This window comes from Carcharodon carcharias, chromosome 7, assembly GCF_017639515.1.
Source record: "Carcharodon carcharias isolate sCarCar2 chromosome 7, sCarCar2.pri, whole genome shotgun sequence".
Classification (NCBI taxonomy): domain Eukaryota; kingdom Metazoa; phylum Chordata; class Chondrichthyes; order Lamniformes; family Lamnidae; genus Carcharodon; species Carcharodon carcharias.
In genome coordinates, this window is record NC_054473.1 from 192344233 (window position 1) to 192364756 (window position 20524).

A 20524-nucleotide genomic window follows, 5' to 3' on the forward strand; every position below is an offset into this window, starting at 1 on the left:
TGATCTGAGTGCACAGGGTGAGTTGTCAAAATCTGAGAACATTGATCATAGATTGTTTTCTGATCAATTAATTTCCCCATATGAAAGCTGAAATGGAAGTGGCTGCCTGGGTGGGTGGGTGGGGTTGGGGGCGGGGTGGGGGGGGGGGGGGCTGTGCCCAAAAATCAACTGACTTATTCCAGTACCCAGCTTGTTTATTTTTTAAAAACTTTGCATAAATAACTGATAGATATTGTGTTTTTGTAATACCCGCAGAGTCGCTGATTGCATGCATCAGCAAAAAAAAGACCTTCAGTCTGTCTATATTTTACTTCAGTTGGTTTGCTGAGTAGGCGTTTAGGGTGGTGACAGGTGTTCTGTATAAGAGAGATGGAGGATATGGCTCATTTCACAACCTGAATTTGCTCCATTGCAGACCAGTGGGCCCTGAACTTGCATTGAGAGTGATTTTCACCATGAAAACATGCTAAAACCTTCCTAATTAAACAGTTGGAGAACATGGACTGGGATTCCTGGGCTGGAATTCCCCCTTATGGTGGGCGCAGATGCCTACATGTTATATATTCTATACATACGAAGCCATCCTTGCCACTGTGCACCATAACACACAACTGTTATACTACTACATCTGCTTTGCTTGTGTTGACATCACAGGCTAACATCCATATTCTGTCAACATGTGCTCCTGCGACTTGAGTCTTGTCCTTCATTTTATTGCACTCAACTCTGGCCCAGACAGAGGTGATAAAGTTGTCCTTCCCTGTCTGAAGGGGGTGGGGGAGGGGAAGGGCTGGGTGTTTACTGTTCATGTCTAGAACCTGAGTGAGTTCAATTTCTGGCATGAGGTGAGTGCCAGGATCAGATTGTTCAATGAAATATGAATTAAAAATGTCATCCTTGGTTAATTAGCCTTGTTTAAGCTCAGGAAATAGCACTCTCTACATAAAGTTTCAAAGTTTAAATGTAGGTCAGTAAGCTCCCAAGGATTGAGAATGTGAAGCTGTGATGTGTTCATAAAGACTGCAAGGTCCTGATGCACATGTTATATAAAACATTCCTTACTATCTGCCCCTTCCCTATGCTATTGTTCTCAGCTCTGTTTCACCCTCAAGTGAGTTGGATGGTTATGTGGAGAGGTTTTCACTACCAAACAGAAAAGAATTAGGAGACATGTTAAAGACTTACTGAAACTTTCAACTTGAGGAAGACGAGCAAAATATTCCAGATACTTGAAACCTGAAATAAAAATAGAAAATTCTGGAAGCATTCAGGGGGTCAGGCAGTAACTGTAGACCGGAGCCACGTTAATGCTTTCTGTTTAGAGTGGAATAGATTGATATTGATACTCCTTCACATGATGGGATGGAATCGATGGTTGACCTTTATTCCTATCAGTTTCATGGGGATATCCCTTGATCCATCTGTGTGCCAGCAATGCGTTGTACTTGGCTTATCCATGAGCAAATACCCACACCTTGATTCATCTTCAGGGTACCACTCCCAGATGTTAGTGAGTGGGCTTTGCAATGTTGTTGGGTTGGGTGCACCTTAGTTGTGTTGTGATTTAAAGCCAGGAACACAGCCAAGTGGTCTGCGGTTTTTTAAAATTTTCCTTCCAAGCAGTTTGCTTCATCTGAGTGACTTGGCAAGGTCAGTTTCAGATGATAGCTGAGAATTAAGCACATTGGTATAGGCCTGGAGTCACAAATAGACCAGACTGGGTAAGGACAGCAGGATTTCTTCCAGCTGGTTCACCAGTGCTCTTTCAGGGTTTTTATGGCAATTCAACGGCTTTCTGGTCACTTTTACTGACACCAGCTTTTTATTTCCTAATATTTCTTTAGTGAATTTAAATTGTCAAACTGTCCATAGTAGGAATCAAATTCATTTCCTTAAATATTGGTCCAGCTGTCTGGTTCTAGTAACATAACCACTGCACTACCATACCCTGGAGGTGGTATTTTCTGGTTGTGGACAGGGCTTTACTGCCTGTGAATGGAGAAACCGGTTCCATAGATTGCCCACTCATTAGATTAATATATTTTTCTCCTTTCAGCACTGTCCATGCACAAGGTGAAACAGCTTGTTGTGTTCTACATTATTTCATCCTTTAGAATCCTAAAAACTAATTAGTTTGTTATTTTTGACACTGCCCTATTTCTGCTTCATACTAGGTTCTCGAACTGTTTCACATCAAGGACAAGCTGACAGCCCGTCAGTTTCAGAGAGTGGCAACGACAACTGTCCTCTCGATGGTGAAAGAACAACCTGAGCTCGCGGAAAAGTACCTGCTGAGGCCTCTACTCACTCCTCTGATCTGTTGCTTGGACACTGGAGGTACAGAGATAGATATCCACCTTTTAGCTGCACTACAAGAGCCTGCAGGAACCATGAGCATGGGCTGAAAGCTGGGGAAGCAAGTGCTATGGGGAGCAAGGGAGAAATAGCAAGAGAAGCCTCTCTCTCCGTGTGAGAATTTAACCTGCTGGACTGCCAGTCACAGTTGTAACACTGCACAAAATTGTTTTCCCCACTGCCCCACTCACGCACCTGGCGCGGCCCCCCCCCCCCCCCAAAAAAAACCATTTTTAATGCAGCAGTTCATGGCACTTGCGTGTATGCTTAGCTAAGCCCCTCCAGCGCACATTAAGCAAATGTTAGTTGCAAAGTGGTACTGGAAGAAAAACAGAAGAAGAGCGGAGGGTTTAAATTACCCAAGGCTGAAACTGAACAGAGCGAGTGACTTACTGCTCAGGTTGGACGCCATGCGCTACATGCCTGTGTTAAAGACGTTAGCTAGTTCAGAATAGTTCATCTTAGCCCTCTGCGGTGAATGAGAATGGGAATAAAATCTGCTCTGCCAAGATCAGCACTGCCATCTCCGAGGGCAATTTACTTTGGCATGAAATCCTTAAATTTAAACCTAACATTTGATTGACACTTCAGACGTAACTTCATGATGATTTGGTTAATGCTAACTCAAAAATTATAGCATTTTCCTGGGACTTAACCTCTTGTAAGTTGAACCTTAGAGATACAGTAACATAAATTAAAACACAATCCCTTACAGACCACACGGGTATAAGTCCCAAAATCTTACTTGTGTCTGAGAGTTAGTTTGCTTATATGAAATATGGTGTGAAAATATTGATGGCATAAAATTTGAACTATAGTACTCCCTGCAACCTGGGGAGAGGGGGAAGGAAGGAAGTTACAGTGGATGGGGTGGGTATTTTATTGTGCTGTCTGTCAACTGTTCTGTCCTTGTAAATGCCTACCTAGAGCCTAGTCAGATTTCTGCTCCCAGTGCGATATAAGTGCTGTGACCACTGACACCATTGAACAAACGTCCTACGTTTGCACCATAAGCAGTAACAGGACAGTCTTTTCAGAGTCGTCCCTAAGGTGCAGCGAATCAAGGCAACCGTCCCAGCCCCCCGCCTCGACATCGAGGTGTCAGATGTAAAGAACATCAGCACCGTCCATCACCCTCGGAGATGGCAGTGCTGATCTTGGCTGAGCAGATTTTATTCCAATTCTCATTCACCGCAGAGGGTTAAGATGGACCATTCTGAACTAGCTAACGTCTTTAACACAGGCATGTAGCGCATGGCGTCCAACCTGAGCGGTAAGTCACTCGCTCTGTTCAGTTTCAGCCTTGGGTAATTTAAACCCTCCGCTCTTCTTCTGTTTTTCTTCCAGTACCACTTTGCAACTAACATTTGCTTAATGTTGGTAGATGGACAGTCAGTTTGTTTTTAAAAGTCTTAATTATTTTCTTGCCATGCCTTTGTAATTTTTTTTTTAAAGTTGAACGCAGTGAATGTCCTCACTCTGACATTTAGGCCAGAATTTTCCAACCCCCACCGCGGAGGGGCCGGCGAATCGGCGGCACTGGAAGATCCCACCAGCACGAGGGGCTGGAAAATTCCAGCCTGAGAAGTTTTCTCCAATTGGGGTGTGTCAGTAAAAATGTTCTCATGGAATTGCATAGAGATCGTGGATTTCTCCTTAACAACAGGGAGAGGCAACAGTTATGTTCAGCCTTGGAAGCAAGATGTAGTTTTACGTGTGACACAGTTATCACAGTCGGTAGTGCTCGGTAGCTGGGAGGCTTCTGGTGCTCCTTTTCACACACTCTCGAGGCCTCAGCCATTAGAGGAAAAGGGGAATGTACAATAGCTGACTTGGTTTATGCCCCCAACCCCTCTGGTACATCCATACAGTGCCAGCCACTCTCCACTGTCACAAACCTATCAGGTACCTACCTACCTTATGCACTCCTAGTCTGGCATCTGCCTCCTGCCTGCCAGTACCTATTTGCCTTCATCGTGCCTCATACTTTCCAGGACAGATCCTGCGACACCTACAGCTGAGAGCATGCTCACAGTGACTGCGTTCTGCCCTTTTATCAATAATAACTGCTTGGAAATTAATTGTTTAAATGGGCTAGAGGTGCAGAAGGATCTTGGGGTACAGAAATCACTAAAAGTCAATAAGGCTGTGGTGATCATTTTTAAAGGGATAGAACTGAAAAGCAGAGAGGTTGTGTTACTCTTCCTGAGATCGTTAGTTAGACCACACTTGAAGTACTGTGAACAGTTTTGGCCTCTATATTAAAATGAATATAGAGGCACTGGAGAATGTGCAAAAACAATTCACAAGGATGATACCAGAACTTGAGAGAGATTGAAAAGGCTATGGCTCTTTTTACTAGAAAAGAGAGACTGAGGGGTGACCTGATAGAGGTCTTCAAAATTATGAAAGGGTTGATAGCATGGATTACAGAAGATGTTTCCACTTGTGGGGCAGACAAAATCTCTCTCACCCACTCTTCAGGTACCACATCCTAAGAGGGTATTGGCGACCATGGGCTTACATGTGTTGGTCCATCTTTATGTTTGGCAAAGCACTGCAATGGTTTGCCATTGCCTTCTGCAGGTTCTGGCTGACCAGACTACTGCTCTTGCCACCTGCCATAGGTGTATTGGAAGGATTTGCAGGTTGATAATCAACCTGTTTGGCCACCTTACTTGGCCATCAAGTCCTGGCTTGGGACTCGAAGCTGGAGCTTCTGGCTCAGAGGCAAGGATGCTACCCACTGCACCACAAGACACCCCTGGATGAAAACTAGAGCTCATAAATATAAGATAGTCATTAATAAATCCAGTAGGGAATTCAGGAGAAATCATAGAGTGGCGAGACTGGAATTCGCTGCCACAAGTACTATTTGAGGCATATAGCATAGATATTACATAAACACAGCAGGGAAAGGAATAGAAGGATATGTTGATGGAGTGAGAAGAAGCTCGTGTGGAGCACAAACGCTAGTACAGACCAGTTGGGCCAGATGGCCTGTTTCTGTGCTATAGACTCTTTGTAAAATGTGATGGAGTTGATAATTGAGCACACAGACTTGCAGCAGTGTGAAATTAAAGAGTTTCAGTGAATTTAATCTTTCAGTCGGGATCAACTGTGATCAACATCTAACACTTAGCAGTCAGCAGGTAAGGCAGTATTTGTTGAGAAAGAAACATGATTTACCTCTCAGGTCAATGATCTTTAGTCAGAACTGATGTCCAGATGCTATCTGACCTGTTGAATGATTTTAGCCTCCGTCTGCTTTTGTTTCAGATTTGCAGCAATGTTTTGCTTTCTGCACCAGTGTGATGTTTCCATGCCCTCACATGAGCTATCCTTGTAGCCTCTCTGAATCACTCTCCCAATTGTGCCAAGTTAACGCTAGGTTTGTGTTGTTGACTCATGATCCCCAAACAAGTGATTTGAAGCTGCCCTGATTTCACTGGCAGGAGAGGAGAATTTCATTCACCAGCCTGGGGTAGGTTCAATCCAACCTTGACAGTATTTTCCAATCTCTCCCATCCCTTTCCTTTGAGGTGTTGCTCTTGTGGAGGTTCCATTACTTTCTTTCAGCTGCTGACACCCAGGAAAGTTGAATAAAGATTAGAATTGAGATTTCTTCCTGTTCATCTCCCAGTCCAGACATGTTTGTAAATTTGTGAGACGGGTGAGGAGGGTGAGATTCCTGATGAGAGAAATCCATTCCTTTACCAGCCACAGTCTTGATTTGTCTTTATAAATCAAAGATGCAGTTCCTCATGCATTTTATTTTCAATAGTTACACTTGAGGACTAAACACTGTGATTTAAATTCCTTCGCAATTTCTCTGTGACTCTCTTTCCCTCCAGAAGGCACTGCTGCCGCTGAGGTACAGGTTCCTCTGGCACACAGTGACCTCTGATACTACACCCAGATGCCCATTCTCTGTAGGTGACCTTAGTGAGTTCCGTAGAAGGTGAATATTATTATGCTCCATTCCGACTCTATCTTTGCACATGTACACGTGCACTCACTCTTCAGGCAGCAGTCTTTGGCATTAAACTGGATGGAAATCCTGACTAATATTTTTCTCCACCTCGCAATTGTGTGGAGAGGCTATAGTGCACATGCACCTGTGTGGAAAGATCGCAGCCACATGCTGGTGTGTGGAAAGGTTGTGGCATGCATACTTGTATGTGGAGAAAGGTTGGGGGATTGAAATTCAGAGGTTTGGTGGGAGATCTTGGGATGGGGCAGTGTTTAGGGATTTCTGTAAGGGGTTGTGGACCAGGCAAGCAATTGTAGTGAGTGGGATGGTTTGGTGAAACAGGTATGAAGAGTTGTTCTTTGTGATGTGAGGCTGTGTGAAATGCTTTCAGATGAAACTGCTTAACGTGAGTCAGAGATTTTAATGAATTGCTTTTATGTTATTGCCTTTTCACTTTCTCTGCTAAGACTGTATTTGCCAGTTTTACTAGGCTACTAATCTTATGGGCTTGATTTATTTTAATAAAGTGGTTGAGAAATGCTTATTATTTTCAATTCCCTGTGGGCAAATTTCTTTAGTAGGATTCCATTAGCCTGGCCCATCAGCAAAACTATATCTTATGCTAAGAACCCATTAACATGGCTTAACAAGCAACCACAATGAAATGTAAACAGATCCGTCAGCTCACTGAAACTGAATTCTTTATCCTTTGGTTTTTATCTCCTTTGGACAGAATGCAGGTGGCAGAGAGGTCCAGGGGGATAGGGGGGGGGGGGGGTGGGAGGGGAGTGGGGCATGGGGAGCTGTGTGAAAAAAGAAAACTAGACTGGAGTTTTGATTCTTCCTCCCCGTTTCCTGCTCATTTAGCACTGACTTTTTTACTGTTAAATAATGAGAAACTTGGAGTTCATCCTCATGATGCTTATACAGTCTTCACTAGGTTCCTCTGCTATTCGGGCCTGTGTGTACAACTCAACTCTCTGCTGTCTCACTTCCTTTCAGAAACACAAGAGGGATCTGAACAAGTGGGAACTGTGATTGTGGGAGAGCTGGAACTGACCAGATGTGTGGAGGATGTATATAAGGTAAGATTGAAATATTTGCTTCTAAATAGCTTGCTCTGCCCAGGGCCCTGATCTTTGAGAGGGAGTGTCCATTAGTCAGGGGTGGTGGCTTGGAATCAGATTATACAGCTTCTGTGCCAGTGCAAGGCTCCTAACAGCTGCTTGCTTAAACTGTATTTGTAGCTAATTCCATTTCCTGTTTTCTTGTCCTTAAAATTGTGAAAGTTAGACAAGCAGTATGGCATCTGCACTCAGGTTAAAATGATGGTTTAAATAGAGTAAGAGATGGGTCAGTGAACCACATAGAGAGAACTACCTTAACACAAAATATAACCTGGGTCTTTTCATTGCAGACCAGAAAACTTATGCAGGCTTGATGCAAATTTTTGTAACGCTGAGGGACATGATTAAGTAGGAGGCTATTAAAATAGTCATTTGGTAATACAGAATTTGAGTATTGCTTTTCCTCTTGCACTCATTTTGCACTTGTAAGAATACCAATATAAAGGGAAAACAGCAATTTATACTGTATGTGAAGAGAGTGCTGATTATTTGGCAAGTGAACTCTGGTAGAGGTGTTGCCACGGAGAACACACCATTGATGATGACTGACGGTTAACTGCCATGCATTGTTTGAAATTTAAACCAGGCAGTTTGACTCTGATTGGCTAAGACATTACCCTGAAGAACGAGCCAGTGAATGGCTGTCACTTGTTTTGTTTAGCTGAAACAGGCGCAATGTGTGTAGATGTTCTTTCTGTCTGCAAAGAACAGGGCCTTGTGTATTAATATATGTAGCTTCCAGTACAGGCACATGCGACACACTGCAAACCCAACTGACAATCTTAAATTGGTCGTCAGCGTAATTCTTAGCACACAGGATTATTTAGCAAATGTTATCTAATTGCGGAACCACATTTAATGTTGGACACTTTGTTTGAGTTTTGCAAGCACAGGCTGGTTGGGTACAGCATTCAGTATTCATTGAATTTATGAAGTCAGCAACTCACGCAGTTCAGTTTTAATGACTTCATGTGTACCCAAATGGATGGTGTTGCTGTGGGATCCCCTTTAGGTCCAGTTCTTGCAAACATCTTTGTTGGGTTCCATGAGAAACGTATTTTTGATGGAATGACACCTAACTTTCCACCCCTTGTATATTTCTGATATGGGGTGATGTGTTGGCTACGTTTAAACCTGCGGCTGCATGTGATAATTCCCTTATATGTCTTAATGGGCTCCATCCTGCGCTCAAATTCACCTTTGAAATGGAGCAGTCAGATGAACTCCCTTTCCTTGACATACTAGTTGAGAAATCTGCCAAGGGGTTCTCTACCACAGTCTACCTTCACTGGTCAATATACACATTGGGATTCTTACAGTTCCACACGCTATAAGATTGGTCTTATTGGCGACCTTCTAAACAGCATCTGAGTCATTTGCTCACCATGCAAGAATGACGCTAAAGTAGGACACATCAAAGACATCCTGATGGTTAATAGCTACCCTGATCAGATCATATCTTGCAGTATATCATGCAAACTCATGAATAGGCCTAAGGCCGTCACTTTTGGCTCTGAAAAGTGCCCAGTCCAACTCAGATTACCCTGGAAGGGTAAGGTATCTCAAAAATTTGAGCTACAGGTGAAGCTAGCTGTTTCACGCTGCTACTATGCAGTAGCAACACGAATGATATTCGCCACAAACAGGATGCTGCTGCCAAGCCAGAAAGTCATTCTGCTTATCACACAAATGAGTGATGTGGTATATGAATTCAGTGCCAGTGTGATGCTAATTGTGTAGGCTGTACATCCCAAATACTGGCGGATCATATCAAACAGCATGTTCCAGCCGCTGTTTATAACGGTCAAGGTACAGACTCTACCCAACCAGCCCTTGCTTGCAAAACTCAAAACACAGGGTCCAACATTAGATGTGATTTCGTGATTGGACAACGTTTGCTAAATAATCCTCAATTTGCTAAGAATTACGCTGAAAACCAACTTAAGATTGTCAGTTGTGGTACATTTGCGTGTATTGGAAGCTACATGTATTAATACACAGGGCCCCGTTCTTTGCAGACAGAAAGAGCATGTACACACATTGCACCTGTTTCAACTAAACAAAATATGTGACAGCCATTTGCTAACTCATTCCTCAGGGCAATGCCTTGACCAATCAGGGTCAAGCTGCCTGGTTTAAATTTCAAACAATGCTTGTCAGTTAACTGTCAGTCACCATCACTGGTGCATTCCCCATGACAACCCTTCTACCAATCAGCCCATTTGCCAACCAATCAGCACTCTCTTCTCATACAGTATAAATTGTTGTTTTCCCCTTATATTGGTATTCTTGCAAAGTGTCCTGATGAGTGCAAGATGAAAAGCTTCGACATGTCTCTTTTTTCAGTAGTAGGGGACTTTCATGTGGTTTTCAGACAGGTACTTAAGTGAATAGACCAGAGTCTTGATACAAAAGTTGATAAAATTTGTGTGAGGCATGGCTGAAGGATATGGCGTTGGATTAAGATGGAAAGGTATGGGGTCAGAATGGGGTGGGAAGGTATTAGACAATATTTGAGACTTGAATTTTGGAAGTGCCCTACTGCTGGCAGTGAGGTACCATCTGGCGTTGAGAGATACAAGAATAGATGAATATTTTTGTGTTTTGTTAGATATGTTGACATATTCTACAGAACCTTTACAAGCAGTTATTGTAGCATGTGATTCATGTCACTTTGCCATGAGGTATTTGGTTGTATGTGGAAAGATTTAAAGTTATCCTGATTTGAAAGTTTATGGTTTACTAATCCTGATTTGAGGGGAGGGGATGGCATAGTGATATCATCATTGGACTGGTATTCCAGAGACCCAGGGTTAATGCTCCTAGGTTCAAATCCCACCACGGTAGATGGTGAAATTTGAATTCGGATATTTGAAAAAATCTGGAATTAAAAGTCTGATGATGACCTTGAAATCATTGTTGATTCTTGTAAAAACACACTTGGTTCGCTAATGTCTTTTATGGAAGGAAATCTGCCACCCTTACCTGGTCTAGTGTACACATGACTCCGGACCCCTGGTTGACTCTTAAATGCCCTCTGAACAAGGGCAATTAAGGATGGGCAACAAATGCTGGCCGAGCCAGTGACACCTACATCACATGAATGAATGAAAAAAAACATGATTATACACTTGATATAACTGCAGTACATTGTGACCTTTGAATATTCAATGTTAACGTATATTCCTTATGTCCGGAAAGGCTCAGTGTGGAAGAGTGATTAAGAGAGTGACTCAAGGATGTCTAACAAGTTGAAGCAAGTTAATGGTTGAGGATATGAAAAATTGTTTGTTTTAAAAGTTTACAGGAAATTGGTGGGAAGGGTTGTTTTTTTTTTGCCTCTGTTAGGACCGTGATTTAGTAGTTTGCAGGTTTGAAGCCACAGGGAGTGTAGTTGGTTGGAACCTCGTCCAGATTTTATCACTCTCTAAGTGGCTAAGATCCAATCAGTTCAGGAGTCGGTATTTTCCAGTTCCCACTTTGCCTCAGACACTGGTGGTTGACTGACATCTTGCTGTCATCATAGCTCACCAGTGAGGGACCGCTTACCACAATTTGCATATCTGCAGCTGCCCCTGGTGGAGAACATAACCTGGAAATAGCTCTCTGATATATTGTAATATACAGTGAAACAGCAACTCAGTGTGACGCAGCTGTGCGTCACAGCTGCACATTATGATGTGTGTGTGTCTGGGCATGACATGGTTGGGCATTAGGGTGCATGTCAATGCAACATGGTCACTGTGTGTGTGTATGTGGGGGCGGTTGAGGGGATGTGTGCGCGTGTGGGGAGGAGACCTGTGGAGGGGGGAGGTATGCGTGTGTTGGGGGGGAGGCATGCTTGTGTGTGTGGGGGGAGGGGATGGCATTTGTTGGGGTGTGTGTGGATGGGGGGGGAGGTGTGTGTTGGGGAGGGGAGGAGGCGTGTTTGGGTCGTGGGGAGGCGTGTGTTGGGGCATGCGTGGGTGGGGGGGAGGCGTGTGTTGGGGAGGGGAGGAGGTGTGTGTGGGGGGGTGTTTTGGCGTGACACGGCCATGCTTCCTGTGCTCACTGACTTACATTGTTCTTGGTTAAACATAATCTTGATTTCAAAATTCTCATCCTTGTTTTCAAATCCTTCCATGACCTCCCTTCTCTAGATCTCTGTTATCACCTCCAGCCCTCTAATTGACAGAGCTCTGCGCTCCTCCAATTTAGGCTTTTTTGAGCATTTCAGGATTGATATTGGACCATTGACATTGGCACCATTGGCGACTGTGCCTTTAGTTGTCAAAACTCTTAAGTATGGGAATTACCTCTATTTCTCTTTCCTTTATAAGATGCTCATTAAAGCTTACCTCTTTAACCAAACTTAGGTCATCTGGCCTGATATTTCCTTATGCAGCCTGGTGCCACATTTTGCTTGATAATGTTTGTGAAGTATTTTCAGGTGTTTCGTTATGTTAAAGATGCTATCTAAATGCAAGTTGTTGTTATATTCCAGAATAATTGCTTTGTGTTTCTGCACTTCCTTTCTAGGTCTGTGTGGTTGGCAATGACCCAAATTCCAGATTGTTGAAGTCTCTGAAGACAGTAATTCCGGCAATCTTTAGTCTTTACTGTTTCACAAAACGAGGAGTGTCGCATTTGCGGTTTGTATTTATGCTCAAACTGTTCTGTGTCTAAATTGTACTCAGTTTATTTGAAATGCTCGATTTCAGCTGACATTGGCGTGGTCAACTGTGCCAGTGGCAGATGGGCTGGGTGGCTGAGGAAGGAGAGCGCACAAGGATCGCAGTCATGAAGGATGTTATTGGTGACTTTGGGACTGTTTCAGTGCTGTGGCAGGACAGGAACCTGATTGGAGAGATTCAGATGTTGAGTTGTGGGAAAGTGGGGTATGGATTTTGAGTTGCCCAGTATAGAAGCAAAAAGGGTTATTTAGTGAGTAAAAGTATAAAGCTCCTCTTTTGGAGCATAAGATCACAAGTAGGCCATTCAGCCCCTCGGACATGTTCTGCCATTCAGTTAGATGTTGGGCAGCTTTGAGGGAGGTTTGCCCTGATGATGAGGCATGTCTGGAGCACTGTGTGCAGTTTTGGTCTCTTTTTTTAAAAAAAAGATATAATTGCTTTAGAAGCAGTTCAGAGAAGGTTCGCTGGACTCATTCCTGGGATGAAGGGGCTGTCTTATGAAGGAAGGTTGAACAGATTAAGCCTATACTATTGGAGTTTAGAAAGATCTCAAGGAGATTGGTTAGGGTGGAGACCTGGAGGATGTTTCCTTTTGTGGGGGAGACTAAAAATAGGGCACATAGTTTAAAAATAAGAGATCTCTCTTTCAAGACAAATGAGGAACAATATTTTCTCCCAAAGAGTCATCGTGTGGAATGCTCTTCCCCAGAAAGTAGTTGAGGCTAGGTCTTTGAATTTATTAAAGGCAAATTTTTGTTAGGCAAAGGAGCCAAGGTTATGGGGTACAGACAGGAAAGTGGAACTGAGACCACAACCAGATCAGCCATGCTTTTATTGAATGGTGGAGCAGCCTTGAAGGGCCAAATGGCCTCCTGCCCCTGCGTTGCCTTCCAGGTGCCAGGTGAAGGCCATCAAACCGGCTTGAGAAGTGGTTGGAGAGGGGGACAACATAACCTCCCTGCTCTTGTATTCATTGCCTTGACTAATAAAGGCAAGTATTCCATATGCCTTAACCATCTTATCTACCTGTCCTGCTGCCTTCAGAGATCTATGGACATGCACACCAAGGTCCCTCTGATCCTCTGTACTTCCTAAGGTCCTACCATTCATTGTGCATTCCCTTGTCCTGTTATTCCTTTCAAAATGCATCACCTCACACTTTTCAGGATTAAATTCCATTTGCCAATATTCTATCCATCTGACCAGCCCGTCTATATCATCCTGTAGTTTAAGGCTTTCCTCCTCGCTATTTACCACACCAATTTTGGTGTCATCTGTGATCATACCTCCTACATTCATGTCTAGATTATTAATGTACGCTACAAACAGCAGGGGTCCCAGCACTGAACCTGTGGCACACCATTGGATGCAGGCTTCCAGTCACAAAAACAACCTTCGACCATCAGCCTCTGCCCCCTGCCACTCGGCCAATTTTGGATCCATTTGCCAAATTGCCCTGGATCCCATGGGCTCTTACCTTCTTGACCAGTCTCCCATGCAAGAACTTGTTAAAAGCATTACTGAAGTCCATGTGGACTACATCAACTGCACCACCCTCATCTACAGACCTGGTCACCTCCTCAAAATTCAGTCAAATTTGTTAGGCATGATCTCCCTCTGACAAAGCCATGCTGACTATCCTTGATTAATCCTTGCCTCTCCGTGTGGAGATTAATTCTGTCCCTCAGAATTTTTTCCAAAAGTTTCCCTACCACTGATGTTAGACTCACAGCCTATAGTTCCCTGGTTTATCCCTACCATTCCCTAATACCAGGGCAATACTGGACGTGGTATTAGGGAATGAACCAGGCCAGGTGGTCGAAGTTTCAGTAGGGAAAAGTGACCATAATTCAGTAAGTTTCAAGGTACTAGTGGATAAGGAAAACAGGGGTCCTCGGGTTAAGGTGCTTAATTGGGGGAAGGCTAATTATAACAATATTAGGCAGGAACTGAGGAATCTAGACTGGAGGCGAATGTTTGAGGGCAAATCAACAACTGACATGTGGGGGGCTTTCAAACGTCAGTTGTTAAGAATTCAGGACCAGCATGTTCCTGCTAAGATGAAGGATAAGCATGGCAAGTTTCAGGAACCTTAGATAATGAAGGATATTGTGAGATTAGTCAAAAAGAAAAGGGAAGCATTCGTAAGGGCTAGAAGCCCGTGGAGAATACAAAGAAAGTAGGAAGAAACTTAAGCAAAGAGTCAGGAGGGGTAAAAGGAGTCATGAAAAGTCACTGTCAACTAGGATAAAGGAAAATCCGAAGGCCTTTTATACATATGTAAAGGGCAAGAGGGTAGCCAGGGAAAGGGTAGGCCCACTCAGGGACAGAGGTGGGAATCTTTGTATGGAGCCAGAAGAAATGGGAGAGATACTGAATGAATACTTCTCATCAGTATTCACCAAAGAGAAGGACGTAGCGGTTGATTTGTCTAGGGAAGAGTGTGTAGATAGCCTGGATCATGTTGAGATAAAAAAAGAGGAGTTGTTAGGCGTCTTGAAGAATATTAAGGTGGATAAGTCCCCAGGGCCAGATGGGATCTACCCCAAAGTACTGAGGGAGGCAAGGAGGCTGGGGCCTTGACAGAATCTTTGTATCCTCACTGGCAACGGGTGAGGTCCCAGGGGACTGGAGAATGGCCAATGTTGTTCCATTGTTTAAGAAGGGTAGCAGGGATAATCCAGGAAATTACAGGCCAGTGAGCCTTACGTCAGTGGTAGGGAAATTATTGGAGAAGATTCTTCGTGACGGGATTTATTACCATTTGGAAGCAAATGGGTGTATTAGTGAGAGGCAGCATGGTTTTGTGAAGGGGAGGTCGTGTCTCACTAACTTGATTGAGTTTTTCGAGGATGTGACAAAGATGATCGACGATGGAAGGGCAGTGGATGTTATATACATGGATTTCAGTAAGGCCTTTGACAAGATCCTTCATGGCAGACTGGTACAGAAGGTAAAGTCACACGGGATCAGAGGTGAGCTGGCAGGTTGGATACAGAATTGGCTTGGTCATAGAAGACAGAGGGTAGCAGTGGAAGGGTGCTTTTCTGAATGGAGAGCTGTGAGTAGTGGAGTTCCGCAGGGATCAGTGCTGGGACCTTTGCTGTTTGTAGTATACATAAATGATTTGGAGGAAAATATAACTAGGCTAATTAGTAAGTTTGCAGACGACATCAGAGTTAGGAGTTGCAGATAGTGAAGAGGATTGTCAAAGGATACAACGGGATATGGATCGGTTGGAGACTTGGGCGGAGAAATGGCAGATGGAGTTTAATCTGGACAAATGCGAGGTAATGTATTTTGGAAGGTCTAACACAGGCAGGAATTACACAGTAAATAGCAGAACCCTTAAGTGCATCGACGGGCAGAGGGATCTGGGTGTACAGGTCCACAGGTCACTGAAAGTGGCAACACAGGTGGATAAGGTAGTCAGGAAGATATATGGCATGCTTGCCTTCATCGGCAGGGGTATTGAGTATAAAAGCTGGGAAGTCATGCTGCAGCTGTATAGAACCTTGGTTAGGCCACACTTGGAATATTGCGTGCAATTCTCGTTACCACATTACCAGAAGGAGATGGAGGCGTTGGAGAGGGTGCAGAGGAGGTTTACGAGGATGCTGCCTGGTCTGGAGGTTGGAGAAACTCGGATTGTTCTCACTAGAGCGACAGAGATTGAGGGGCGACTTGATAGAAGTTTACAAAATTATGAGTGGCATGGACAGAGTAGATAGTCAGAAGCTTTTTCCCAGGGTGGAAGAATCAATTACTAGGGGACATAGATTTAAGGTGAGAGGAGAAAACTATAAAGGAGATGTGCGGGGCAAGTTTTTCACGCAGAGGGTAGTGAGTGTCTGGAATTTGCTGCCAGAGGAGGTGGTGGAAGCAGGTATGATAGTGGTGTTTAAGAGGCAGCTTGACAAATACATGAATAGGATGGGAATAGAGGGATGTGGACCCCGGAAGTGCAAAATGTTTTAGTTGACGGGCAATATGATCGGCGCAGGCTTGGAGGGCCAAAGGGCCTGTTCCTGTGTTGTACTTTTTTTTGTTCTTTGTTATTGAATAATGATACCACATTTGCTGTCCTCTAGCACCTCCCCTGTGGCCGGAGAGGATTTGAAAATTAGTGTCAGAGCCCCGTGCAATCTCCTCCCTTGCCTCACATAGCCTGGGATACATCTCATCTGGGCCTGGGGATTTACCTACTTTTAAGCCAGCTAAAACCACTAATACATCCCCACTCTCAATGCTAATTTGTTCAAGTATATCACAGCCCCCTCCCTGATTTCTATACCTACATTGTCCTTCTCTATAGAGAATACAGATGCAAAGTACTCATTCAAAACCTCACCTCTTTTGGCTCCTCACACAGATTGCCACTTTGGTCCCTAGTGGGCCCTCCTCTTTCCCTGGTTATCCTCTTGTCATCTTCAGCTGCTTCAATGACCTTCCTTCCATTATAAGGTCAGAAGTGGGGATGTTCGCTGATGATTGTACAATGTTCAGCACCATTCGCGACTCCTCAGATACTGAAGCAGTCCATGTCCAAATGCAGCAAGATCTGAACAATATCCAGGCTTGGGCTGACAAGTGGCAAGTAACATTCACGTCACACAATTGTCAGGCAATGACCATCTCCAACAAGAGAGAATCCAACCATCGCACCTTGATGTTCAATGGCATTACCATCACTGAAACCCCACTATCAACATCCCAGGGGTTACCATTGACTAGAAACTGAACTGGACTAGCCATATGAATACTGTGGCTACAAGAGCAGGTCAGAGGCTAGGAATCATGTGACCAGTAACTCACCTCCTGTCTGCCGTCTACAGGTCACAAGTCAGGAGTGTGATGGAATACTCTCCACTTGCCTAAATTAGTGCAGCACCCACAACACCCAAGAGGCTTAACACCATGCAGGACAAAGCAGTCCGCTTGATTGGTACCACATCCACAAACATTCACTCCCTCCACCACTGACGCACAGTAGCAGCAGTGTGTGCCATCTACAAGATGCACTGCGGGAATTCACCAAGGCTCCTTAGACACCTTCCAAACCCACGACCACTACCATCTAGAAGGATAAGGACAACAGATAGATGGGAACACCACCACCTGGAAGTTCCCTTCCAAATCACTCACCATCCTGACTTGGAAATATATCACCGTTCCTTCACTGTCGCTGGGTCAAAACCCTGGAACTCCCTTCCTAACAACACTGTGGGTGTACCTACACCATATAGACTGCAGCGGTTCAAGAAGGCAGCTCACCACCACCTTCTCAAAGGCAACTAGGGATGGGTAATAAATGCTGAGCCCAGCCAGCGAAGCCCACATCTCGTGAATGAATATAAAAAATAACCCCCTGCATTTTTTATACTCCTCTAGGGCTTCCGCTGTTTTGACCCCTCGTTATCTACCATAAGTTTCCCGTTTTTCCCTTATCCAATCCTGTATATTCCTCGACATCCAGGGTTCCCTGGACTTGTTGGTCCCACCCTTCACCTTTACAGGTACAGGTTGACCCTGCACTTTCACTATTTCTTTTTTGAATGATTCCCACTGCTCTGATGTAGATTTTCCTACAAGTAGCTGCTTCCAGTCTACTTTGGCCAGACCCTGTCTTATCATATTAAAATTGACCTTCCCCAATTCAGAACCTTTTGTCCTTTTCCACAACTACATTAAATCTTACTGAGTTATGGTCATTATTACTGAAATGCTCCCCCACTGACACTTCTAATACTTGCCCAGCTTCGTCCCCTAAAATTAGGTCCAGCGCCGCCCCCTCTCTTGTTGGACTTTCTACATGCTGGCTTAAAAAACTCTCCTGGATACATTTTAAGAATTCCGCCCCCTCTAAGCCTTTCACAATAAGACTATCCCAGTTAATATTGGGGAAGTTGAAATCCCCTACTGTTATTAACTTATTATTTTTACATTTCTGAGATATGCCTACATATCTGCCCTTCTGTCTCTTCCTGACTCCCAGCAATGTGATTGTTCCCTTTTTGTTTTTATGTTCGACCCAAATGGCCTCATTTGAGGAACCTTCTAAGATACCATCCCTCCTTACTGCAGTAACTGACTCCTTGGTCAATATTGCAACACCAGCTCATAATTTACACCCCCCCCTCAATCTCGCCTGAACATTCTACACCCTGGAATATTGAGCTGCCAGCCCTGACCCTCCCTCAGCCATGTCTCCGTAATGGCGATATACCCTATCCCCGTGTGTTAATCAACACCCTCAACTCATCTGCCTTACTTGCAAAACTCCTTGCATTAAAATAAATGCCACCCAGCCTTGCCATGCTCCCTCCTGCCTTAACTTGATTATATAAGCTCAGCCTTCCAGACTGACTTGGTTTTTCTTCTATACTTGTCTGTGCATCACCCCCTACTATACCTCCACTCCATACCCCATTCCCCTGCCAAATTACTTAAAACCCCCACCAACAGCACTAGCAAACAGCACCTCCCTCTCCCGCAAGGATGTTGGTCCTGTTCCGGTTCAGGTGCAACTGGAAGGACCTGTACGGATCCCATCTTCCCCAGAAATGGACCCAGTGATCCAGGAATCTAAAGCCCTCCCTCCTGCACCAACTCTGGAGGAGAGTGCGAGAGGAGGGCCTTGGGACAGGCAGTCAGCAGCAGTTCAAGAAGGCAGCTCACTATCATCTTCTCAAGGGCAGTTGGGGATTGGCAACAAATACTGGCCTAGCCAGCAACACCCACATCCCATGAATGAATGAAGAAAATGAGAGAACAAGTTCAACCGGGTGGAGGAGGGTAGTGGTCATTGGAAACTGGTTAGGCCCCTGTTCAAAGAAGAAGTGGAGAGCCCTCAGACTGTTGGTGAGGATGGAGGTGTAGAGATTGGATGTCCGTTGTGAAGCGGTGACGATTAGGCCAGGAAATTGGAAACTTCTTAAAGCGACAGAGGACATCAGAAGCTTCACGGATGTGGGCAGGGAGAGACTGGACAAGGAGAGAAAAAATGGAGTCAAGTTAAGAAAAAATGAGTTCAGTGGGGCAGGCACAGGCTGAAACAATAGGTTCACTTGGGCAGTCCTGTTTATCGACCTGGGGAAGGAGGTAGAAACTAACTAGCTTTACAGGTTTGGGGAACAATGTGATGGGAAGTAGTGGAGGGAAGATTGCAGGGGGAGATGAGGTCACTGATTGTTCTGGAAACAATGGCTTAATGTTCGGTGGTGGGGTCGTGGCCCAGGGAGTGGGGGCGGTAGGAGGAAGTGTCAGAGTTGGCATTCAGCATCTGCAAGGTAGAGGTCAGCTCGGCAGACAACAAAAGCATTCCCTGTAAGCAGGTTTATTAACAACTATGTAGAAACATAGAAAAATAGGAGCAGGAGTTGGTCATTTGGCCCTTCAAGCCTCCTCTGCCATTCAGTATGATCATGGCTGAATCCCTATCTCAATGCCACATTCCCACTCTTTCCCCATACCCCTTGACACTTTTATAGTCCAGAACTCTACCTATTTTCTTCTTAAATATATTCAGTGACTTGGCCTCCACAGCCTTCTGTTGTAGTGAATTCCACAGGTTCACCACCTTCTGAGTGAAGTTTCTCCCTATCTTAGTCCTAAATAGTCTACCTGCAGGGTTAAACTTGAGAATGGAGATCAGCAAATTCAAAGGGAGACGGGTTAGAGTGGGTGAAGGGAGCAGAACAGTTGAGACGGCCGACACCCTACTGGCAGGTTTCAATAAAAAGATCAAGAGAGGGTAAAAGGCCAGAGGGAGGGGTGTAGGTGGAGGGAGAACGCTGGAGGTAGGTGAGAGGGTCCATTGAGTGGGGTGAGGGGGAGAGCTCTTGACCAAAGAAGTGGGTGCAAAGGTGATGGAGGAAGAGCTGATAGCCAGTCAGAGCTTGAAATCCATTAAGGTGGGGGCATAAGGAGATAAAGCTGAGTCCTTTGCTAAAGACAGACCATTCAGCATCAGAGGGGAAGGTCAGAGGGTATCATGAATATACAGCAAGGGTTGAGATTAGAAGAAGGGATGGGACCAGAGAGAAGTGAAGGGAAAGAAAGACCTGGAGGGTGTTGGTTCCATGAGTTGATGGAGTTTGTAATCCTTAACACCTAAAAGAAAGAGAAAAAGCTTTTGTCGGATGAGTTGAAGGATAAAATGAAACTGTGGAGCAGGACGGCTTTGAGATAGGATGGGTCGGTGATGGTGAAGAGATTATTCATGTGGCGTCGCATGGCACTACGTGTGGATCTCAGGATGCGGCAAATACAGCAGTTTGAAGAAAGTTGAATGACTGGGAGGTACCTGTAATCACGGCTGGATCTGAACCGCAAAGGCTGGAATTTTAGTTGGAATCTACTTGGAATAAGTTAGAACTGGAGACAGTTGCTGAGAA

At 44.6% G+C, this 20524-nt stretch overlaps 1 protein-coding gene across 1 annotated transcript in view; it reads left to right on the forward strand.

Moving 5' to 3' along the window:
• tango6 (transport and golgi organization 6 homolog (Drosophila)) overlaps positions 1-20524 on the forward strand; it is a 106729-nt gene that overhangs the window by 20400 nt on the left and 65805 nt on the right. Inside the window, exons 6-8 of the mRNA XM_041191717.1 lie at positions 2175-2337; positions 7331-7413; positions 11974-12086. Of these exons, the coding sequence (XP_041047651.1) occupies positions 2175-2337; positions 7331-7413; positions 11974-12086 (359 nt within the window). The remainder of the gene's footprint in view (positions 1-2174; positions 2338-7330; positions 7414-11973; positions 12087-20524) is intronic.